The following is a 25,019-nucleotide window of genomic DNA, read 5'->3' as shown; positions in this document are numbered from 1 at the left end:
ATTTTGCGTTTGTTATTGCTAGTATCCAAATCGTGTATTTACTGTCATTTTTGTTTTATACACTTTGGAACTGTCTTTCACAAGGTCGTATTCTAATAAAAATTCTCCTGTTTAAATGACAATTTTTTCTTATATAATTCCTTGCAACGTTTTACGTGCGCGTCGGGACTTAAAGCGTAATAATACTATTTTTCCCCGTCGGGCGGAAATGGAGGATTTCCTCAATTGCCAAGACGGTGGTTCGTTAGCCCGTAGAAGTAGCTGAAATAAAATTCCAGATGATTCACAAGGCCCTCGAGGGCGATTCCTATTCACCATCAACTTCGGGGGTCTTTTGTAATTAAAGTGGATCACGCCACGGCCATTAATGTGCAAATATGCAAATACCTTCTGGTCCCCGGCTGCATGCAAAATGAAACATTAAAATGCGACTCCTTTATAGATAATTAGTTCCTTTTGACTTAATATTTCCTGAGAGGAAAAACATCCGTCTGCCTGGTCTCCTAAACAAGAAAGAGATTATTCATACATAGAAAAAGTTTTAATTATTTTTTCCATAGGATTAATTAGACCGACTCGAAAAAGGCGAAGGGTTATGAAGGGCGGAACGGGACGAAATGGAGATGGGCTGGTGTTAAATACACCGGAGTTTTAATTTTAATAGCTTTTTACAACCTTTCGCACTTGCCGGAGTGTGTACCGCAAAAGCGACCCTCAAAGTATTTAATTACAGCCGTTCTTTGGGGTCGAGGGGTGACGTTGTACAATAGCCCGAACGCAAACACTGCGGAATCTCGGTAATTACTCCTCAAACTTCCTCTCGGACGAGAATTGCCATTTAATCTCTTTAGGGGCGATAATAAGCGGAACTGACTGAACTTGCCGACGGAGGTGTCCCCAGTTCGACTGTCTTATGAGATTTAATTACCCAAAGACTTATTAATGGCCTATTCTACTCTCTTGACACGCTACGGGGATTAAAAGAGGCTTTCGAATTTCATAATTGTTATTCGTACAACGGGTTTGTATTATGGATTCTATTATTTTGCATCCTTCAGCTATTTAAGAACACTTTTTTATTTAAAGATCCTTAATATATCATTAAAACAAAAGTCAACAATGAATTTTTTTAAAGAAAATATACTTTGCAACATTTACAAAGTTTTAATGGACTATGGTATACAGATGGCTCGAAAACCATCGAAGGAACCTGATCGAGTTTATTCTTTGAAACCCCAAAATATAAACAATTTAACTCATTAGGGAAGTAGATCTCGGTTTTTTAACCTGAAGTAATGCTATGAATTTTTACTACATAGATAATCTTAAAAGTGGTGGCCAGATGGATTACACAGCCAAGCAAATCTAAAAGCATTACTACGTAAAAAGGCTACATCCAAAAAGTCGATGAATGTATCCGTAATCCCCATAACCTAGGAAAACAAAACAACTTGACAATATCTTGCATGCCAGGGGAAAGGAATGTTGATAACTGGCCAGAGGAGGATCTGCCAGGCCATAAATTACTTGGGATAACAAGATCAAACATAGACTCCTCCATCAAAGAACGCAAGAAGAGAAATGTACGAACTCCCGAATTGCCTGGCTCAAATCTTAGTTAATTTATTAGAATACTTACAAACCTAGGCAGCACATTGATACAGTTACAAAGGGTAAACCTCAAAACTTCACACTTTGGTGAGCTATCCTGTTTCGTGTATCCTTCAAAACTTCTGCCCGGGACTATCTATACTCCAACTATACATTTCTAAAACAAGTGAAGGAAACGGATGAAGTATATTCTGTGCAAGGCCGAAATATGAGCATTTAAACTAGGAATGTTCACTTTGGTATTTCAATCTGACATAAATGCCGTGTCATAAAAAAATTTAAAGTCACATTCAAAATAGTCATGCGAATTATGAAGATAAATCCAAATTCTACAAAACAGGGAGTAACCCAACAACCTGACAATATCTTGGGTGTCAACAAACGAAATTGAGAGAAATGAAAAAAACAAACGAATTGGCCAGAGGAGGATTTAAGAGATACTGAGCCTATACTTGGGCAGCAAGAACACACACAGAATCCCCCTTCTCATGGACAACATGGAAACTCAATAGACGCCAGACACAGTAACGACATGAGTAAACAACCCTCACCAAAATTCTGGACACACTGGTTATCAATGGTATTAAATTGTAACTATGAATTCTCATAATCCAACCAATACATATCACCCCCATATGGGCAATAATGTGTTGTATTTTATGTGTTATTTACAATTTATTTATTTTATTTTTATTTATTTGGTGTTTAGTGACCGTTAGTCAATGAGTATTCGAAGATCGTGAGATGCGGTCTGGTGTGACGTAGGTTTTAGAAAAACATTTTCTTTATCGGGCCAACGTTTTGATCTTTATTAAGATCATCTTCAGGACATGGGATTTATAAACATTTATAAATAACGTTTATAAATCCCAGGCTGAAGATGATCTCAATAAAGATCGAAACGTTGGCGCGAGGAAGAAAATGTTTTTCTAAATCCTACTTCACACCAGACCGCATCTCACGATGTTCGAATAATAGTTATTTTTATTGTTATTTAAATTTATAATGTAAATGTTAGAAAGTGAGTTAAATAATTGATTGTAATTTCTAAATTATTTTAACGTAATTTAATAATATGTAATTTGCACTAGCCTTGGGCTCCAACATTAGCCTTATTAGGGTCGTCATGTTTATTACTAAATATTCCCAAAGTGCCATATGTGTATATGGAGAACTGTTTGTTGAGTTGAATTTCCCCTCAATAAATCACGGCCGGTAACAGGGATGATTTTAATTAATGGCTATAATTTATCCATGTTGACGAAAGTGAGGATTACTCACTATGAGGGTTTGCGGAGGAAGGGACGGCAAATAGAAGGAGAACACGGTAGAGATTGCCGGGGAAGGTCCACAAACAATAATTACCAGGAGAATGTTGTCTTGTGCACATGTTTACAGACGAGGGTGGCCCCAGTCAACAAGGCCCGTTTCATCCTGCTCCTGCCCGGTACAGTCTGGTGAACGGAGTAATTGAACCTCTCCCCCAACCCGCAAAGACTGTACTCTAATGAAACATTTATATGCGCAAACACCCAATTAATTATGTACCACATAATTACCGGGAAGAAGCCGGTGGTCAACTTCAGTGTCAACAGTCCTTTTCGTCGGCCAACCTCAGCGCATAAGGCAAAGCTGAACACGCTACTAGAGCGAAGGGGGATTATTTTTATATGAACGGCTGGATTAAAAATGAATTATTGCTTCATTGATCGGCTTTCGATATAATAACATTGTACAGTGCATTCATAATATATCAACTACGAAATCCTCCATTCCAGAAACCGAAATTGCTTCCTAAGCTATTTCACATTGGTACGTTTAATTATGCTATCTGTTATCAGACGGAGAGCCAAACAGCTAATTTTTAGCATGTTGCTATTCATCGCTGGTTGTTTTTCGCGCTGTTGTTATTTAACCATAAATGAAAATTTACATTAATTGAACTGTTATCACACAAATAATTAATTATACATGTACTACATTTTTTAATCAATTATAGTATAATTGATATATAATATAATATCATTAATTTGTTGTATTACAATTAATAAATGTATAATTAACAAATATAATTAAAATTATTATAATTATTATTTTTAAATTAATTTTTATTTTTAAGTAAAACTTTGGTTATGATGAAAAAGTTAAGAGTCACGAGCGGGACACTTAACTATTTCATCTCAACCAAGACCTTACATAAAAATAATGATTAATTGCAATAATTAATATCGTCAATTAGATCACTAAACATAAATGGATTAATTATTATTTTTATTAATTAAGTATTTGCAAATGATTACATAGGACAAGTGGATTTTTTGACTATTTGAACTTTTTTATAGTAGAGGTTTTATTTTATAGTACATTAAAAAACAGATTATATTATTTTTACAAATAGGTCACAGTTTTTAAAACGTTTCGGAGCTTACTCGATTCTTCTTCAGGTTAGAACTAATTTGCTTCCTAGTATCCACTTATTATCATCATCATCATCATCATCATGCACAATGCAACAATTAATGGAATACATTTGATAAAGTATTAAGTTTCATTAAACATATGAGCATTATATCATTATGTGTTTTAAAACAACGGATAGTGAGAATTGAATTGAAACGCTTTATTTACATTACTCGCAAATTTACGTCATATTGAACATTCTTACAAGCGAGGTAATTAGGGAAAGAGAGAGAGAGAGAGAGAGAGAGAGAGAGAGAGAGAGAGAGAGAGAGTGAAGAGAGAAAGCAAAATCCTCAATCAGACAGAAGAAAACCCATTTCGTATACTCTTTTTCAACAAAAATAGTAATAAAATTAGAAATGAAGTAAAGAACTTAACAGTTAACAGAATCACATACGTAAAAAATGTAGAGAAAGTGAGTGAGAGATAGAGAAAAAAGAATGGGAAGCAAAATGGAAAATCAGGTCGGGTTATTTACTTGCTTAATATTGGAGTTTCAGAAGGTTCTCATTTTGTACATAAAGACGCTTTTTCAACAAAAAAATGTCATAAAATTGAAAATAGAGTGAAGAAATAATTCTGCCGAATCAAATACGAGAGAGAGACCGAAAGACAAATAGAGAAAAAGAGTTGAAGCCAAATGGGAAATCAGGTTGGTTTATTTTCTTGCCCCATTTCGCTATCAAGACGCTATTTAAAAAAAAATCGCTCATAAAAGTGGAGTGAAGAAATAGTTCGACAGTACCAGCATCACATAAATAAAAATTATTTCTTAGAATTACGAAGGGATTTAAATGGTGCAGTTATAAAATAATCCTTATAATAAAATTTAAAACGACCCAGCACCTCTTCTTTTCTGTGGTGAGCTCCCTGTAACGACTTGACCGTTGCCGGCGCCCCTATTTGCTTTTTTTTTTAAGAGGGTTCGCAACAGCAGAGTTTATATCAACCCTCGGGTTGCCGTGCTTTTGAAAAAAGCCCATTTGTAAGTATGTCGGGTTCGAATGCAGGGCCGCTGGATTCGAACCCGGGACCTTTACCTTACAGTGATGAGCGCCGTGTCAACGCCTAAACCGTTGCGGCCACCAACGCCCCCCTATTTGCTTTCTTATTGCGTTTTTTTATAATATGAAATACAACTATTTTTGTTCCATATAACAAAATCATTCTGTTTATTTGTTTATTTTTCTTTTGAAGGGATGTTCAAAATTATTTAAAACGTTTACAAAATTACTATTTTTCTCGAGGATAATGAATTGGGATTTAATGGGGTGTGCGGTTCGTAAAACGGTGACGAAAGTTGTTTTACTGTTATCTCCTGCCGTTATCATTTCCGAGTTGAAAACCGGCCGGCATTATAAATCGTCAAAGTGAGAGAAAGGCCGGGGGTTAGTTGCCAACTGGCCCCTATGATATAGTCCATAATTACGAGTCGATTGTAGTTGGAAGAGGCAATAACTCCGAGAGAAAGCAACAAATAATCGCCCTCCGGAGGCAAAGTTGGACTTCGGGGGTTGGTTCCACTGTTTTTCAATCCGCCCTCTTACATTACAATTGACGAAAATGTGCCCCAGGAAAAAGGTCCACAGCTTTTCTCTTTTCAAGGGGTTGATTTTTTCCTACCCGAGTTAATATCTGTTTTATTTTAATTAACTCCAACTGGCTAATTTCTCTTTATGAACCACTGTGGTTTGTGTTTCTCAAAACTACCGTTAGTTTGTGAACCCTTTCGATCGTAGAAGCCAAAATTTTATAAAATCCCTTGGTGCTTAACAAACAAAAACAAGCAATACTACTTTCAAATTTATATATGAATGTATTGAAATTAAGACTTTTTTACAAAGGGCCAAAAGAGGAAGCAGTTTATTGTAAAATACTTCTACTAAAAAATGCTTTGAAAAAGATACAAGATACCAGTCAATCAATTGTGGTGTAAACTTATGAAAAAAATCTCATAACAGTGTCAATAATTTTTATATGAATTTTTCTTTTTGATTTCTACAAAAATAAAAATAACAATAAATTACAATTAATTAAGGTTTTTAGTTACCACGATAGCTCAAGTGGTAGAGCAGCGGCGTATCTAGCCGAAGATCGTGGGTTCGAAACCCGCTCGTGACATTAACTTTTTTTCATCTCAACTAAAAATCTTAATTAATTGTAATGTATTAATTGGTCAAGTGGATCACGAAATTAGTGAATGAAGAGAATAACAATAAATGCTACAGCGTGTAACTTTTTATTCCCTCACACGACTTGATAATATAATCTTCTTATTTTTACCTCCTTCGTTCTCTTTTTCAAAGCATTTGAAGGGGTTTCATATATAAAAGAAAAAATGATTGAGAGAGGAAAGAGTGTGAAATAGATGCAAGATGCAAATATTGGATAAATAAGAATGTAAATGAAAAAAGAGCAAAAAAAAGGACTAATAAGATTTTAAAAACGAATGAGAACGAGTAAGAATATTTAACACTCAAACTGCTGTACTCGAACATATCTATAATAGCAAAAGCATACAAATTTAAGGAGTTGACCAGAGAAGTTAACTAGGTTTTAATGATTTTCACTTACAGGTCCCACGTCAGTTTCAAATTCCCAAGAAATTTCGAGCACTCTGGGGCGGTGTGAATGTAATTATTCGCGTGAATAGCAGGGTTTATCTCCAATATTACCCCGAAGTATATCGAGCATTCTGGGGTAGTGTGAATTCTAACCGGTAGGGATGTCAACGATATATCGGTATATCATATATGTCGATATATTTCTAACTACATCGAATATATTGTTTATCGATAGATTGACTGTAAATACTTAAAATATATCGATATATTAGTTTTTTATTTACGGAAAAAATTAATTTCCAAAAGATTTACATTTCTCTTATTTATTATTGTATAAATAATTTAAAAAATATCCTTGTCAAATTAGATTACATACTGTCGTCTAGTATGAGACATCGATATATGCATATAATTTTAATTGCGTCTAAACCGTGGTCTGTGGGTAAACCTAACTTATGATGGCACCTTCCCCGGGAAAAAGTTAAAAAAGGTTTTTTTTTGGAAATATTTTAATGCACTGGAAAAAGGAAAACAAGTGGCAACTTGTAAAACATGCTCGAGAAGCTTAAAAACCTTAATTTTTATAACCTAAATCTATTCTATTTTATATCGTTATTTATTACTACTTAATAAGAATTATATGATTATTCATGACCATGAGTTTTTACCGTTACTAATATCGTTCTTTCCAGTAGGGCTAGGTCATATCGATATATTTTTCACGATATATCAGTGAAGCCGTTATATTATTTTCGATATATCGGAAAACCAATGTATCGATACATAGATTGCCACTCCTACTAACCGGACTATCAAGTTTTTATTTCGTTTCTTCGCGACTATTTCTCCTTTTTACTGTTATTGTACAATGACAAACTCCATTTTGACCTACCTGTCCTTAATTGTTTTTAAAAGCCGCCGTTTTGCCCAAGCTTAACTGCAATTTTCTTGTATACTTAATATTTAGTATAAAGATAATTCAATTTATTTGCAAAGTTTTATGAAGATTTTCAACTAATAATAAATGTTAATAGCTAGCCAGATTGTAATACAATAGAGGTTTTACAATGAAAAATGTAATTTGATATGGCAGACCGTTGAAATTGAATATTTCCTGTGAGATATCGGTGATCGTTGTAATGGTGGGATATTTCCCTGCAATTTTACTCACAGATCTAAAATAAAATAGAACTCTATGTAAATTTTGTTTAAAATTAAAATTTAAAATTATTCACTGTATAAATATTTCATTTGACAATTTTGTTTACGATTTGTTAATATAGACAAAAGGGAGATAAATTTGTAATTTTTTTTAAAGTAAGTAAGTGGCAACTTTGTCAAAGTGCTCTTTTCCTACCACGGAAGAACTTTCTGTAGTGCATTGCAGATCAGTTAATATTAAATAATTCTTAAAATTGCAAGTCCGTTTCTGTGGGTCTTAGGACAAGTTTTCATTTCTTTGTGAAGATTTCTTAAAGCCATTGTCCAACCCTCTTCCCTCTCTACCTTTAATACAGAGCGGTCCCTAAAGACCTGAACCCAAAACTCGACGGGGCCAGGCTCCATTAAAATTCTTCTCGACTCTTTTGTAGATTTCTGAACGCGGAGAAGAGATTAGAATGCTTTTTCTCTGTTTACTTCTATACAGAGATAAAATTATATTGACACTCCTTCTCCACAGGGCTGGATTCTTTCGGGTGTTTTCACCCTACTTTATATTGGTTTACTCCGGCCCCCTGATTGGTTTTTTTCTGAAACGAGCCCAGTCTAGGGGGGCTCACAAATTCCAAATTCTCAATCACCCTCCCCCACCAGTGCGAACAGAAACCCCCTGGAAATATTCGGAAAGGAATTGTGCCCGGAAGAACCGAACCGTGAAGATTACGAGTACTATCTAAAGAAATAACGGCCCAGTGACTTAGGTCGCATCTAAACGAAATAAAGAAGCTCAGAAAAAGTTAACGTTAACGTTAAATTCGCCAAATGCAAAATAGTAATTTATTAAGGCCAACTTGCGAAAAACGTATATTTTCATTTGAGAGTGACCGCTACTTCTCAAAAAACCAATAAATTCAGCTTTCCCATACTAATTCGGACGTAATAAGAGGCAATAGAAATAATCTCAAAAGCTATATACATATCCTTGATCATAATTTTCGGTTCATCATGTTTCATGTTGAAATTGGTAAACCTGAAAAACCTTGGATCATTAAATGGGGGATTAAACTGGGGCGAAAAATTGTCCCCTTTGTTCAACTCTCACACCTTTGAAATAGGTTGTTTGTCGACTAGTTTTTTTTTTTTTTTTCTTTTTCCCCTGCACCATAGCAAAAAGATAATGTCTGTTTTGTGAAAATTTGGAGTTAAGGTTAAAGTTTAAAAAAATCATTCTCTGTATTGTCTAATGCACCGCGACCAATATTGGTCTATTTTGTAATATCCATTATTATCGAAAGTCTTTCGTTAAGCTTTCATCAGATTCAGAAGTATTGTCAAGAACGTCCGCGTACATCCTTCAAGCCAGAGCATTTCCTTTCGGGGGCAACTCCTTTGCACCGACCGAGGACATGTTCTGCTTCTTCTTTTTCACGGTAATATGTGCAGGCTTGTTTTTGCTGCTCCGAATTTATACTACAGTTCTACTATCATTCTAGTTCTTAAACGTCCTAGGTTTAGTAGTTCTCCAGTTAGTTTCTAGATGTTCCTTTAATCATTTTTGGATTCCATTGTCTTGTAATACATTCCCGTTGAACCAAGCTATAGCTGTACTCAGCGCGTTGTCTGACGTATATTTGATATGCGAAAAATGGTTCAGGGCCGGTAGGAGTCCTCATCGTACTTTCCTTGATCAATTTATCAGCCCATGTTTCCCTTCTGCTCGTTGTGCTATGATACATAACATAAACATGGATAATGTTTTGTTTTTCCCAATGTCTGAAAAGCCTTAATTCTATCCTTTAGCATGGATAGCAGCATTTATGGTCTTTACTATCGATGAGGTTTAGTTACGTCTGGCTGGCTGTCTGAGTAGCTGATCTTCTGTTGGTATTACCTAGCCTTTTAGTCTCCATGGCATAGTGCTCAATACTTTCCACCTAAAAGAAATATGAGTCCCATTTGGAGTCGCAATGTCATTGGAAGGAGAATGAGGTTGTTTAAGTGCGCACCTGGCACCTGGCCTTATCACACGTTTAGATTCTCAAGATAGGAGCGACACACATCCGCTCATAAGTGATCCGAGTTAATCCTGTGAGGCTTGGTTTGGAAGCAATGAATTGACAGATTCAGGGGACTACTCCCGTTTGCCCCTTCCGAGGGGGTGGATCGACATCTATGCACCAGACCGTGTGCCTCATAGCTTTTGGAAAGCCCCTCACTTGCTTCTGATATGCATCAGTGGACTAACCTACTACTAACTAGATAGAGCAGGTAAATCTATGTCCCAGAGTGTTGGGGGCCCCACTAGCGTCGGAACTGCCAGATTCGCTCCAGTCGCTGTTTTGTTTATAGTAAAATTTCTAACCACTCCCTACAGAAACACTGCCTTCGGTTAAAGAAACAGATAAGGGTGCCACCGAACAACTGGCTCTACTCTAAGTACCCGCCAGGGGTCTCACCAGTGGTCCACTACGTTTCCATTTCCATGTAGCGCGCTACCGGTCTTGGAACTTGGGAACTGGGCGCTACCCCGTAGTTCAGTTGGTTATTCACCCTCCCCCGTCTTTGCAGATCTGGTACCCTAACCCATCCATTCTACTGATCGAGCACCCATCATCTGCCTGCTGACTATTGCTTTGAATTTAAGAGTTCACCACGCTCTCAAGGCTACACCATTATGCTTTGTCTGGAAACCTCCTTGCATCCAGGGGTTAAGAAAATTTCATAAGGAAATATGAAAAAATTGATCACCTAAACTTGATTCTGGTCCTCCCTTTTTCTCTTTACAGACTAACCATGTCAGGCTGTAAAATACCCAAACGTGACTAACATACAAAACTAGCGATAATAAACCACAAGACGATCAACCTATATCTCTGCCACCTTGCAGATCACCATAATGTTCAATTTCCTCCCTGCCCTTAGACCTTCTTCAATCTGAATTGCAAAGCACGTCACAAAAAAGTAAGGGTAGAAAGACATGAAAAACTTCCTCTTAAAAAACCCCACTTAACTCACAAGGTTGCCTGAGACGAATTAACAAGGAAGGAAACGCATATTGTTACGAGACGTGTAGGTTTGAGCTCTGGTATTTTTGAAACGTTGAAAAGTATGTAGGCGACCGGCTCTCCTACGCTTGCGGTACATGTCCTCGTCTTTATGTTCTTCCCAGTTGAACATAATAATAGGTCTCATTGTAGCGTATATTTTCACGGCCTACAATTACAACGAACTAATCTGCTCCGGAGAAAAATAAGATGTCCCGACATCCATCTTCCGCGTCTATTTTCAAGCTAATTCGATATTACATCACCCAAACCTAGTCATAATTACTACCATAAATATGTTATTGAGGAAATTTATGGCCTGCTACTTTCTAGAATTTTTTTGTAACTTTCTGTCTTTATTTAAAAAAAAAACAAAAAAAACAAGTAGAATACGTAAGCTAGAATGAACTGGCATGTAGACATAATTTATTACTTTTTTAAATAGCTTAACATTAGGTCATACCATTAACATGAACTTGATCGATACATCATTGTCGGGGAAATTGCTTTTATGAACCTGCCCAAAGCAACATTCCTTTCATTTTCACCTTGATAGTAAACAACGTCTGTAAAACACATGTTAGTAAAATACTCGATTCTTCAATTGTCCACTATATAGAAGAAAATTGCCATAAAAATATCATTAATGTACCTAATGAACAACAAGAAGCTTTTTTGGTGTAAAAATTAGTAAATATAAATATACATAATTAGTACATACATATTTCAATTGTGTCGGTACATCTTTACTCTTTGCCAATAAAATATAAATTCGCAAAATACGAGCGATTTCTAGAAAATCAAGCATTTGTTTAGTATATACCATTTACCCTACTTTGCGTTTTAACTGGAGGCTTGAAAAATTCCATGGAGAGAAGACGTAAACCTCAAAATAAAGGTGAATTCAGTAGGTTCACGATTTCTCAACCTACTGATTTGAGACCAACTATAGTTTCAGATCCTTAAATAATCACTATTTTTAGGATAATTATTCAGAAATCGTGAGATGCGGTCTGGTGTGATGTAGGTTTCAGAAAAGCATTTTCTTTATCGTGCCAACGTTTCGATCTTTATTGAGATCATCTTCAGGGCACAATTACACAGAAGAGAAACACTTTGAGCCCCACTATGATCTCAATAAAGATCGAAAAGTTGGCACGATAAAGAAAATGTTTTTCTGAAACCTACATCACACCAGACCGCATCTCACGATTTCTGAATAATTATCGATTAACGGTCACTAATCACCACACACACTATTTTTAGGTTTCAAGTTTCCAGACTACTTCCGACGTGTTTAACAGGCAATGGAAATGTTCTCAAAAGCTAAAGAAGCATCTTCGGTAGGCCTTGGGAGTTGATATTGGTAAAACTCGGAAAAAGCTCACTGATTAAATAAACTGAGTTAAAAAGTCTTTTTATGTAAGGTATTGGTTGAGATGAAAATGTCAGTGTCACGAGCGGGATTCGAACCCACGACCTTCGGTTCAATACGCCGCTGCTCTAACCACTTGAGCTGTCGTGACTTCGATCCACTCGGACACAAACTCTCCATCTCAACCTTCTTTTCGAATTTTCCCTCCTTTTTGCCATAATTGAAATGTCGAGTAATCGGGTTTCGTTTCTCGACTATGAAGTGGCCACTGAGAGCTGTTAGTGAAGATATACTTCGTTTTACTTATTAAATTGAAAAAAGTTATTTGGTAAATCGGACCACGAAATATAATGGATTTAATGAGTAAAAAGTTTGAAAAATTCGGCTAATTGAAATTTTGACAAAACGTACAGTTTAGGAAACCGTAAAACCTGTCGATATCTGCCATGGCACGCATTTAATCGGCCGACCTACCCTAAAAATAAATCAAATGAAATTCACACTTGAGCTATACGTGACTCGCTACTTCGTAAAAAACATTCGTGGTTAGAGACCGAATACATTGCCATGTTTCTAATGAATTATCGTTCCGCTCAGGATTCGTGTCGAATTTGACAAAGTTGTTCTGCAAAACCTCATTGATTAAATGAATGGTGATGAAAAGATGATATTTTTCTGCACCTTCAGCACTTTTAAATCGGTTATGGCTCGGCAACTAGCTTTTCGACAGTTGAACCTAGGCAAAAGGGCTTTGCCAAAAATATCCTCTGTTTGGTGAAATTGTGAAGTAATTTCCCACTTTGAGTTTGAGAAATTCTTCTCGTTATGAAATGGTAAATGTTTTTAGCAGATAATTTAGGGATTGATTTATTACAACGAAAAAATGAATAAATTACAAAATTATCTTTAAAAATTTTATGAATATCTGCAATGACACATATTTTTCGTCAGACCACCCAACGATTAAATTAATTGGCAACCGAACGTACTATACGGGACCTGTCTACTTCGTATGACTACTAATTCATATCCGAAATATCATTCAAGATTGAATATTGAAGGCGTGTTCTCACGATTCTACTCTTCTTCAACTAAAGTTGATCGAAGTCTATTGTCAGAACCTTCGGTTTAATAGAGTTCATTAACTCTTTAGTAAAATAAATTAAAATTACGTTATTTATTTACGGTATTGTTTACAGGTTCATCTTGCAGAAGAAATCTCAATATTATTCCTGACTTTTTGTAATATTTCCTCTGGGGGTATGAACCAATATTTTCTCATTTCGGAAAGAAGCGAGGTAGCCCGACCAAAAGGAACAAAACGACCATTGTTATTCTAATTACCGTGTATATTAATATCTAGTTAACGTTTGTATATATTTTTTTTCTTGTATTCATTTACGTGTTTACAATGGTATGACAAAATTGATCTAAACCTTACAAGCTGGAAATTTACCAATCCATGTCAAAGAAGGTTGTAATCTGGGTTCACAGTCACGTCTGCATAAATTATCATATAATCATAATTTTTTGATGAAAACAATAAAAATGATAAGTTCGTCATCAATTTTTAAAAAAGTAGGAATTTATTGTCAGTTAATACAGTTAATATAAATAAATTTATTCTCAACCCTACGATCGAATTGCTGCAGGCGTCGTAGGGATGATTTTATTAAGGCGATAAATCTCGTGCGCGTGTTATTTGATATGTTAATATGATTAATATGATCAAATTAGACGGAAGAGATGTTAAGTGGGTAGAGGGTACAAAGAAAGGGAAAAAAATTAAAAGAAGTTTATTGCGTCAAGTCCCACAATAGCTCATAAAAGGAAAGTAAGGGAGTTTCTAAAGCCGGTTGACTTTTCATGTGACAAATAGCTCTAAGAAAGATTTATACACCATCTGCCCGGACAACTGTCTCTGCGCATAGCCGCTACTGGGTAATGTGAATTAATAGATGTTCGCCTAGGAAAGGGTTCGAGGTGATCCCCACAAATGCTAGATGAATATTAATGTTGATGTTGGGGGAAGGGGTTTTCGCCCTTAATAGAACGTAATTTCTAACGACCCGGTCACTCGCGCGATTGCCAACGACGCCGGTGTGTTGAAATCCGTCCATCGATCTCTTTATGTGCCACGTGCCAAAAACGACTGAAAAGTCATTCATATCAACATCCATTCAGACATTTTGATTTGACGTTAATGTTGTATTGATAAAGCTGTCGGAACCAACTAAGAAAAATTATTACCTATAAAGACTTAAGTAGGTTAAGTGTACACGTCAGAACTATAAATCTTCCCGTACTTTAGTGTTTGTTGCTTATTTTACCAATTCCACTGGAAGAAAATTCAACGAGACTTAATACATTTATGATTATTATTTGAGGAACTCAACCAATAAACAAACAAAATAAAATACTAATAAATAAAATATTCCATTATACTAAGAACAAAAAGGGAAACGGAGGAGGAATAAAAACATGAAAAAATACTCAGCACACATAATATAAACAAATCATAGAAATACGTTAATATTGGAAGCGACAAAGTGGTACACAATCCTATATGCAAAATATATATAAAATGTAGATAGAGGTAAAAGAAAAATGAATGAAGGAAAATAGTAGAGAACGTTCAACCATAATAATTAAACTGTGCTAAGTCAGTAGGCAAAAGATAGGTTTATAAGGAACGAAAAATTATACAATATATATAAAAATAAATATATAAAAAATACATTGATATATACAGAAATATCTATAATAAAAGAAAGCCATATAGATCAATTTATACAATACAATATAGAAGCAAATGTTAAATAACGGTACAGTGCGTATAGCAATTCAAGTTTGTGTACTCAACAAAAAATTCTTCTACTTTTCTGAAAAGTAAAGAACTGCTTCTACCTTCAGCTTAGAAAGATACAGANGGGAGAGAGAGAGAGAGAGAGAGAGAGAGAGAGAGAGAGAGAGAGAGACCCCACGAGCTTGAGTAAATATAGTAGTAGTAATAGGGTAAATGCTTTAAAATTGAGTGACAGAGAGACAGAGCGAGAGAGAGAGAAATGAATAGATAAAACGAAAGGTAGTGGTAGAGGGAGAGAGAGAGAGAGAGAGTGAGTGTGTGTGAGAATGGGAGAGAGAATTGGGGAGGGGAGAAGGGATGGAGGGAGGAAGGATGTGAGAGAGGGAGGGAGAGAGAGAGAGAGAGAGAGAGAGAGAGTGAGTGAGAGAGAGAGAGGGAGGAAGAGTAGAGAGAGGAGAGAGAGAGAGGAATAGATAGAACGAGTGAGAGTGAGAAAGAGGAAGGGAAGGAGCGTGTGAAGAAGAGAGAACGAGTGAGAAGTAAGAAAGAAATAGAGGGATAGCGAGAGAGAGAGAGAGAGAGAGAGAGAGAGAGAGAGTGAGTGAGTGAGAAAGAGAGAAGAGAGAGAGAGAGGGAGAGAGACAGATGGAGTGATAGAGATAGGAAGAGATAAAAACAAGGTAAAGAGGTTAAAAAGTAGAAAGATAAGCAGATTAGTGAGAGAGGTTGTAGAGAAACAAAAATGCAAAAATTTTCTGATTGAAAAGAATGAAAATTATAAAATACAAGATAGGGAAGAAAAAGAGCAACATACACACTGGCAACTTAAACAATAAGTTGATAAAACGACTCGAAATATTTACAAAATAAGGTACATCGAACCCAGGTAAATGGAACAATAAATGTAATGATTGATAATTTCATTCAGATAGTCGTTGAATGTAAAGCGAAATAAAATGTATTAATAATGAGAAAATTCAAACATTAATAGACTGTCAGGGGGATAAATATTTATATATCTATGTAGAAAAAGTTAGCGGATTAAAGTTAACATTCAATAAGAAAACGAGACAGTAATAGAGTATGTGAGAGAGTGAGAAGAAAACTGCTAAGAAATAAAAAAGCATATAAGTTGCAAAATAAAAATATAAAGCATATTGAGAAACGCACAAGCAAACATGAACATCACCAACAGAAAAGAGTAAAGAAAGTTCTGGTGATTAAACAGCATAAAGCGAATTTCATAGAATAACGATTAGTGGACATGTGTGAGATTCGCCTTTTCACATTTCGTTAACAATTGTGTGGAAATGGCGAAACTGGTCCCCACAAAAACATTGAAAGCAGACTAGAAAACGACTAAATTACGGTGTTTTTGTTATTATTTGTTTTCAATTGTGAGGTATCGATTGTTTAACTAATTGTTCAAACAATATGCCTTTGAACGTCGTTAGAAATCGATCGATTTGTACAATTGAATCAATTACCGGGAGGAACCCCTTAGACAGAGAGTGGGAAATAATCATCAGACTAAAAACAACAAAATCCTGTTTGCGTTGGTAGGTAAAGAGCTAATGCAGGTCCACCCTCCTGTTAGAATAACCCTAGGTCACCCCCTCAATAACGGATGCAGTGTCAACAATGCACCCTCAAAATGGCGGCGGGACTTCCCCGAGGTGTATATTTTAATATTTTAGCGCACCCCGTGGTGGATATTCTTTTCAAAACAGTCTTAGGTAGGGGGCTCCGTGGGATGGAATATGGAAGTACAGCCTGGGCCCCCCTTTTCAATGTAAGTGTAACGCTGTAACATTCTTACACTGTCAGACGAAAGTGTAACATTTCTCCTGCTAAAAGCATCGCAAAGAAAGAAACGCAAATCAATAATCCAGAGAAGTTTTAGATATACAAAGATTTTCCAACTCCTTTCATTATTATCAAAATAAATATACACTTCTGTTAAAAAAAAAAAAAAATGACGGAATACGGTTGAAAAACATAAAAAGTACCTTTATATAAATAAATGAAAGCACCAATCGTATAGCGGAGTACTTCTTAATGCGATTAATTACACACACGTTTATATAAATTTAATGAATCGTATTAATTGTTCGTGTTGCCTCATTCATTCCACAGTATTTAACTTTGTAATAAATCCCATATCAGTTAATTTAATTCAAGTTATATAACTGAAAATTTTGTTTTATTTAAAACTTAAAATAAATACAACAATTAGCTAGTCCCTTTCGTCTAATTATATTCCCATTGCTGGGGCTAGGAGAGAGAGACTTTATGAACGCAAAATTATTTTAACCTGCGAGATGTAAGGGGGGTTTAATGACCAAGTAGTGCAATTGTTTAGGGTGGACATAAACTATATTTGTAGGAATAGAGTTCAACTCTCGCTTTAGATCTGGCTAACTCCCGGTGAGGATTCCTTTCATTTTTTCAAAGAGTACACCGCCCATCAAAAAATTAATTAATTTTTTTTTAAATGACAACCTGGTTTTTGCACGAAAAAATGGCCAACTTTGGAAAGTCACATACCTTCAGTTGGTATCATTTTTTTAGAAAATTTTACGGCTTTTTCAAATGTTTTCCTAGCTTCAGTCATTCATCATTAAATTCGAAAATTCGGGAACGTTTTAATTTTTGCACTTTTTACGAAAATTTCAAATTGAGCTGTGGAGCCAGGAAATCGTCCTTGGGGCGACGGCCTATAGCACTCGATAGGAAATATTAAAAAGTTTTCATTGGTCATCTTCCACTTTGTCCGATTTCTCAAACGTTTTCCAGTTATTCGCGATTTTTGGGCAAAAAACGTGCTCGTGGAATAAACCGATCACTCTCTCTCCCGATTTTACCATACATAGACCTATTGTTTCAATATGTTATTCGAAGAGAGACTGCTACAACACCTGTGGAAGGAAAAGTTGAATTTCCGTGATGAGGTAAACACGTGGTTATCGAAAGCGGAAGCATTACGCGTCCCAAAAGGTCAAAATAAGAATTGTCGCTTCTCTGTTCACTTTTGTTGAAAAAGTCTTCTGAATAAAAGTTTTTGATCCCCATCCTCTGAACAAACAAAAGTAAAATTTGCGAAAACCTGACGGTTCAAAATCGGGAGAGAGAGAGAGAGAGAGAGAGAGAGAGAGAGAGAGAGAGAGAGAGAGTGTGTGGCGTGGTGCATTTTATATGCAATTGTAAAATACATAAATAAATGAAAAAAGCTTTAAAACAGTGTAAACAATTCAAATAAAGACAAAATATGTTTACAATGTCCGTCGGACCTTTAAGTGTTAAATCTTTACTTATTGAAAAACGTCCGAATTATAATTTACTAAATATTTTGTTATGTGTTTCAGGATATGGACCGGATTATAAGATTATGGTGGATCATCACATTTACGTGTATTGGTTCTGCCCGAGCGTTCTGTCCGGCGAATTGCAGCTGCGATGACGATACCTTAGTTGTATCCTGCGTCGAAGCAAACTTGGACGTCATACCGATCACGCTCAACCCATCGATCAAGAGGCTCGTCTTGAAATTCAACAAGGTCAAAACAGTGGACGCCGCTTTCCAGTTCTACGGAGAGCTGCAATACGTTGATCTCTCGTACAACCAATTGGTGTCGATACCAACGAAGAGCTTCGAATCTCAGAAAAAATTAGGCGAACTTCATCTCAGCCACAATAAAATTTCAGCCATAACAAACAAAACCTTCGACGGGCTTAAACTGTTGACGGTCCTCAACCTTAAAGGCAATTTTCTAGAAGACCTTCCAGATAAGCTGTTCAAAGCGCTACCACAACTGGAGGAACTCAATTTGGGCCAAAACCGAATCAACAGGATAGACGCGACGGCCTTTCAAGGGTTGAACTCCCTCAGAGTCCTCTACTTGGACGATAACCAACTGAGGGTGGTGCCTACGCCCTGCTTTCCCCTCCTCAGTAGTTTGGCCGAATTGCACGTCGGGCTCAACGCTTTTACTGCGTTACCTGATGACTCCTTCAAAGGTCTCAACCGGCTGACGATTCTAAATCTCAGTGGAGCGGGTTTGTTAAACATAAGCGATAACGCTTTCCGCGGGCTCGCAGCATTGAGAAATTTAGTCCTAACAGACAACAGATTGACGAAAGTCCCGACGAAACAATTGAGCATCCTGACCCGTCTCGAAGAACTTTCGATCGGTCAGAACGACTTTTCCTCTCTCCAAGTCGACGGGTTTAAAGGGCTCACAAATCTGAGGAAGCTGGATATCACAGGCGCCTCCCTTCTGGAAAAAGTCGAAAAAGGCGCTCTGGCGGAAAATCTGAATATCGAAACTCTTATTCTCAACAGCAATAAAAGGCTGTCATCGTTGGACAAAGGATCCCTCGCGGGACTGCCCAACTTGAGACATCTATCACTAAGGGACAACGCTTTTACTACGTTTCCCGAATCTCTGGTCGCGTGGCCAGAATTAAGAAAGTTGGACGTGTCTGAAAATCCTTTGGAGTGCAGTTGCAAAATAATGTGGCTGAGAGAGCTGCTAGTAAGCCGTAATTCTAGCCAAGTACTGTGTTCGCAACCTTTATCGCTGAAAGACAAATCCCTCAAAACTTTGACGCCCGACGAATTGGGATGCACCCTACACGGCGCCTGGCCTCATACGGTCATCGGCGGGGTATGCGCCGCTATCGTTGTTTTCATGGCCGTCATCATCATACTGATTTATCACTACAGACGGCGAGTCAGTGACGCCTTAAAAGACTACAAATGGAACAAACGGGCCATGGCGAGAAAAGGGATGGAATACGAAAAGACTTACACTGACGAAGACGGCCCCAACTACATTATCCCCCAGCCGACCTATCCTAGGCCGATACCCGTGACGGAACTGTAGCTAGAGCTATTCGGTTGCGGGCCCGCCACGACACCACCGCCTCCACCACCTCCCAACGTCTTCTACCTGACGGAGAAAGAGGCCAGGAGGACGCCCAGAAGTCACCAATCCGGAACTGCACCCGCAACCGGCTTTTCGTACATATCTGGCGACCAGTTGTACATGGCGAGTTGCAACACTTTTCGATCCACACAAAGCAGGCACCACCATTACGCACGCCCTCACAACACCACCCCTTAAAATATTTGAGCACGTTCTCGATCCCAATCACTACTAACGTCTATAGATTCGTTCTTCACAAATTTTTATATTGACGTTTAAGACTCGAAAGAAAAGAAAAAACAGTTCGTGTCATTTCACAACATTCCAAATTGTTTGACCGGAGGAATATTTTCGAGACTTACTAAGCGAGTTAACTGTGGTTTCTACAATAAAATTATGTTTGGAACTAAACGCTGTACGGTATCCAGTCAACTCAAAAAAGAGAAAATACTATCATTCAACTCCCTAATTTATCAGAACTCAATACCATAAACTAACTCTCAAAGTTTAGAATATTTTCTTAGAAATGTAAAAAGATTTTCAAATGCAAATATATCGTTTCTTCGAAATAAAACTCCCGCCTTAAAGGTGATTTTGTAAATTGTGTACAGTCATTAGATTTAGGATCTTGTAATTTATATTTTTATTACAATTTGGATAAAATCGAAGTTTTTATTTACATTGTTTGTACTTCGTAATTGTTAAATAAAATTACATAAAAATAAATATTACATATATATATATTGAATTTTAAAAAAACCAAACAATTTTTTACTGTATTTAATATTTCGAGAATTTCACATTCCTTTGTAAATTTAGTCTTGTATAAATATGAACAATATAAGCACTTGTAAATAAATTATGTACTTTATAAATGTAGCAACTTTTGAAATTTAACAGAGTTTTACGAGACTCAAAAATTGTTTCGTAATTGAATGTATTTAATTTTCAGTGTAAAATATTCCATGTGCTATTTATATAAATAAGTAGAACATTCAATACTCTGAAACGAATAAAAAGGAAGAAATGCTCTTGTTCATTGTGATGTTACAATAAACTAATTATGTCAACCCTCCAATGTTACCAATATATTTTGACGAGCGGAAAGTGAAAAAGCGAATTAATTTTTTTTTTAATGGTTACAACGGAATGCCAAGGGTGAAATGAAATTGTCCGACTTTTGATTGAATAAATAAAAAAAATAATCGTTAACACGTTTCACACGCTTTCAATTTGAATATATAAACAAGATGAATAATTAAAATCTATGTAAATGACCCTACGCAAAAGGAATCCCTTGTGCAAACCCGACAAAAATAATAGGAAATATACTAGATTAGGCCTACTTATTGCATTTATATTACATTTAACTCGTTTGTGTCATGAATACTAGTCACTTTTTAAGAGCATGTAGCTTTAAGGAACATAATATTGTATATTTAAGCGAATAATCGCTAATCAGCAAAGGCGTTTTATCTAATGGTTTTTCGCTGATTTATTTCCAAATTTCCAACAACAACAAAAATGAAAAGAGTATATAAAATTTCTATTTAACTTTTTGTTTTATTGTATCAAGCGTTTAAGTGACTGTGTTCTATTTTAAGATACTGTTGTACATTTAATTTTGACTGCAAAATAAATTGATCCTTTGTAAAGTTTATTTTATTTTTGAAATATCCTTACTATCTCCATCCAACGAAAACGTCCAACAGAAAACGTTCCTTTTAACGTAAGATGATAAAGTGGTTGTTTCTACTTTGTAGTAGTGTATGATGTATAACATATAGTCTTAGAAACAAATTTCAAGACATTTTGCGGATACAGATAAAAAAGCAGAGCACGCGTTACTAAAATATAAAACAGAGAAGATATATATTGCAAATTAAAGAGAATAGGTAAGTGAAACGGAAAGACACTTACAAGTGCTACTACTGCTACTATTTGGAATAAAGTAGTAGAAGAAGAAGAAAAATAACTTTCGATTAATTAAGGATTTTAGTTGAGATAAAAAAGTCAATGTGACGAATTTTCCCTCCTTTTTGCCATTTTTCAAGGGGACCACGAAAACTAGTGGAAGAAACATAACTTTATTCTGGGACTGGTGTCACGTAAGCATAATATACATGAAATAGATAAAGGAAGTTCCTTCTATGAAATTAAATTAAAATAAGATAGAAATCTTGGCACAATATGTACCAGTAAGGCAGGCCATAAGAAAAAATAACAAGAATATTAAACAAAAATATTAAATATTAATGTAAGGTCTCTGCTTGGAGGGAGAGGAGGTGATTATACGGGTGGGATTATCCATAGTTTAGGGGTTCGGGTTAGAAAGGATCTTTCGAAGGTGCAGGTTGTATGGTGCTGAAGGATGAGGTCAATTGGGGATGAGCGGGTGTTACGAGTGTGATGTGAGGAGTTGAATTGGAGGGATTGGGTGATGTAAGGACGACGAGGGGGGATGGACTGGAAAAGAAAGCATCCTAGGAAATACTGTGCACGGAAGGAGGGGTAAAGCCAGGAAAGTTGGGAATACAAACCCGACACCCGGGACCCCCGTGGGGTGCCGAACACGAATCTTTCCCAACAATTCAGAATACGCTTCACTCGCCCGTCCCCCCCCCCCCTCCGAGAGACCTCCGTGTGCTGACAGAGACACAGCTGTAATCGAAGAAGGGAAGATACAAGGAGTTCGCGGGTGGAGAAAGGTAAGAGAAGCCAGGACCGACGAAATAGGCTGAGGGAGGGAATGCAATGGCGGGAAATTTGGGAAATGTGAGGATGCCAGGAAGGGTTTTGGACAAAGACGTCCTTGCTTAACCAAGGAACAGAAGGGAATGGGATGGTTATTTAGCATGAGAGGTGGGATGCTGGGGAGTGAATAGAGGAGTTTCCTGGACCCGATAATTATTAGAAATCACTACTACTGCTACTACTTGGAATGCAGTAGTAAGTACTACTGCTGCTACTACTTGGAATACAGTAGTAAGTAATACTATTGATAATATTTGGAATGCAATAGTAAGTACTACTACAGCTACTGCTTGGCATACAGTAGTAAGTACTACTACTGCTACTACTTGGAATACAGTAGTAAGTAATACTACTGATAATATTTGGAATACAGAAGTAAGTACTACTACAGCTAGTACTTCGCATACAGTAGTAAGTAGTGCTACTGCTACTACTTGGAATACAGTAGTAAGTAATATCACCACGAATGAAGATCAGTACATAATAAATTGGGAAAAGAACTGATGTATCAAATAATAATAAAAGTATTGAAGATCATGAGTGGTATATATAGATGTGTACTACCGGACAAATAAACATGATCGGATGGTTAATAGAAATAGGAAAGGAAAACATCTATAGAAACTACATGATGGCAGTTAGATAAATAGTTACTGGTGGAATAGCTATATAACAAAAGGGAAAGAAAACAAAAACAATCTCCATATCATTCGAACAAGGGTAAAAAGCACTATTACTGTAAACAGATTAAGAAAAAAATATAAAATATGAAAAATGAGGAGTTCAAGCTAGAGAGAGAGAGAGAGAGAGAGAGAGAGAGAGAGAGAGAGAGAGAGAGAGCGATGAAAAAGGTAAGATAGATTGGTAGCTAGATAGTAGCCTAGATGGTACCTAGATAAATAGTTTAAAGAGGACTAGTTAGATAACAAAAGAGAGAGAAAAGATAAAGACAATCTAGGTGATCCGAACAAGGCTAGAAAGTATAAAGCACAGAAAATAAGACATACATAGCAGACAGATAAAATGCGTTAGACACAAAATAAACGAAGGAAATTAAATTTATGTATCATAAATAACGATATATATAAAGAAGCACTCAAGACAATAGTATAAATAATAAAAAAATTAAATATTTTTTATAAATAATAAACCGATACATCTAAAAGTAGGTAATTGTACACAGTGAGAAAATGGAAACGAAGAATGTATTAAAGTATTCAGCGGATATAGAAACTACAATATGACGATTAGATAAATAGGTAAAAGGGGCATTAAACAACTAAAAATTCAATTGAGAAAGAATTTCTAGTCTAGATAGAAGAATTTGATGACTAAAAAGAAAGACCTCGAGTGATTCTAACAAGGTTTAGAAATTATAAAGCAAGACTAACATAAAAAAAAAATATATATAAATCAAAAGTTTGAAAGAGAGGGAGAAGGGCAGAGAGACATCCATAGAACGTAAAAAAAATGCATGAAGATACAGAATGACAAATATGACTACATAAGGCACAAACTAAAGCAAGGAAAATTATAAAAGGTTACTAAGTATCATCAAAAATAATTAATAGAGATATACAAGAAAGGTAATACGTTTAATATTTGTATAAATACTATTAGGAGAAGCGGTCATCGGAGGGCTGAATGGATGAAGAGGAAAAATACTCACACGACTAAGAATAGGCCATTCGAAGTAGACACATTGACCCTTACTATGGGACCAAACTTCGCGTAGGATGCTCAATGTGTTTGACATAATTGGAGGATGTTATTCCTTAGCTGCAAATAGAAGATAATTCTAGATACCCATAAAGAGCAATTAGGAGTGCTACCCGAAATGAGAAATGTGGTTGATCATTTGTGTCCCTGTTCGGATTTGTGGAGGAAACAGGACTATTTTATTACATATATTATATGGTACGTGGTAGATATGTCGATTTGTGTTTCCTTTTATGGATGAATGTATTTATTAGAGTGAATGTGTCCTAGGTCCATGGTGGAATACTGAGTATTCCATTGACCTTCAAATAAATTAGTTTTACGATGTGTGTAAAAAAAGGGTGGTGAAGGAATATCAATACTGACCGAATGGTATATAATAAATATGAAATAATATATAATATATATTCAGAATGAGTGAATGTATGTGAATATCTTTGTATAAATGTGAGCGCTAACAACCAAAGTGATCGGTAACGATCGAATTACAGGTTATCATCTGGCGGACCTCATGGAGAAATCTCACAAAAAATAAAGTTATGACGATATGACCGGGGGAGAGGTAGAAAGATAAAACTTAAGAGCATAAGTAAGATG

At 36.1% G+C, this 25,019-nt stretch overlaps 1 protein-coding gene across 1 annotated transcript in view; it reads left to right on the top strand.

Moving 5' to 3' along the window:
- The window catches only part of LOC106666733 (insulin-like growth factor-binding protein complex acid labile subunit), a 178,966-nt gene extending 158,382 nt beyond the window's left edge, over positions 1 to 20,584 (top strand). The window contains exon 3 of the mRNA XM_014394117.2: positions 18,387 to 20,584. Coding sequence (XP_014249603.1) covers positions 18,390 to 19,907 — 1,518 coding nt within the window. The 5' untranslated portion in view covers positions 18,387 to 18,389 and the 3' untranslated portion in view covers positions 19,908 to 20,584. The remainder of the gene's footprint in view (positions 1 to 18,386) is intronic.
- The last annotated feature ends 4,435 nt before the right edge of the window (positions 20,585 to 25,019 follow it).

This window comes from Cimex lectularius, unplaced genomic scaffold, assembly GCF_000648675.2.
Source record: "Cimex lectularius strain Harlan isolate CLEC.00 unplaced genomic scaffold, Clec_2.1 scaffold2, whole genome shotgun sequence".
Taxonomy (NCBI): domain Eukaryota; kingdom Metazoa; phylum Arthropoda; class Insecta; order Hemiptera; family Cimicidae; genus Cimex; species Cimex lectularius.
The sequence above is the reverse complement of the archived record's forward strand: the minus strand, read 5'-3'. Positions and strand labels throughout refer to the sequence as shown.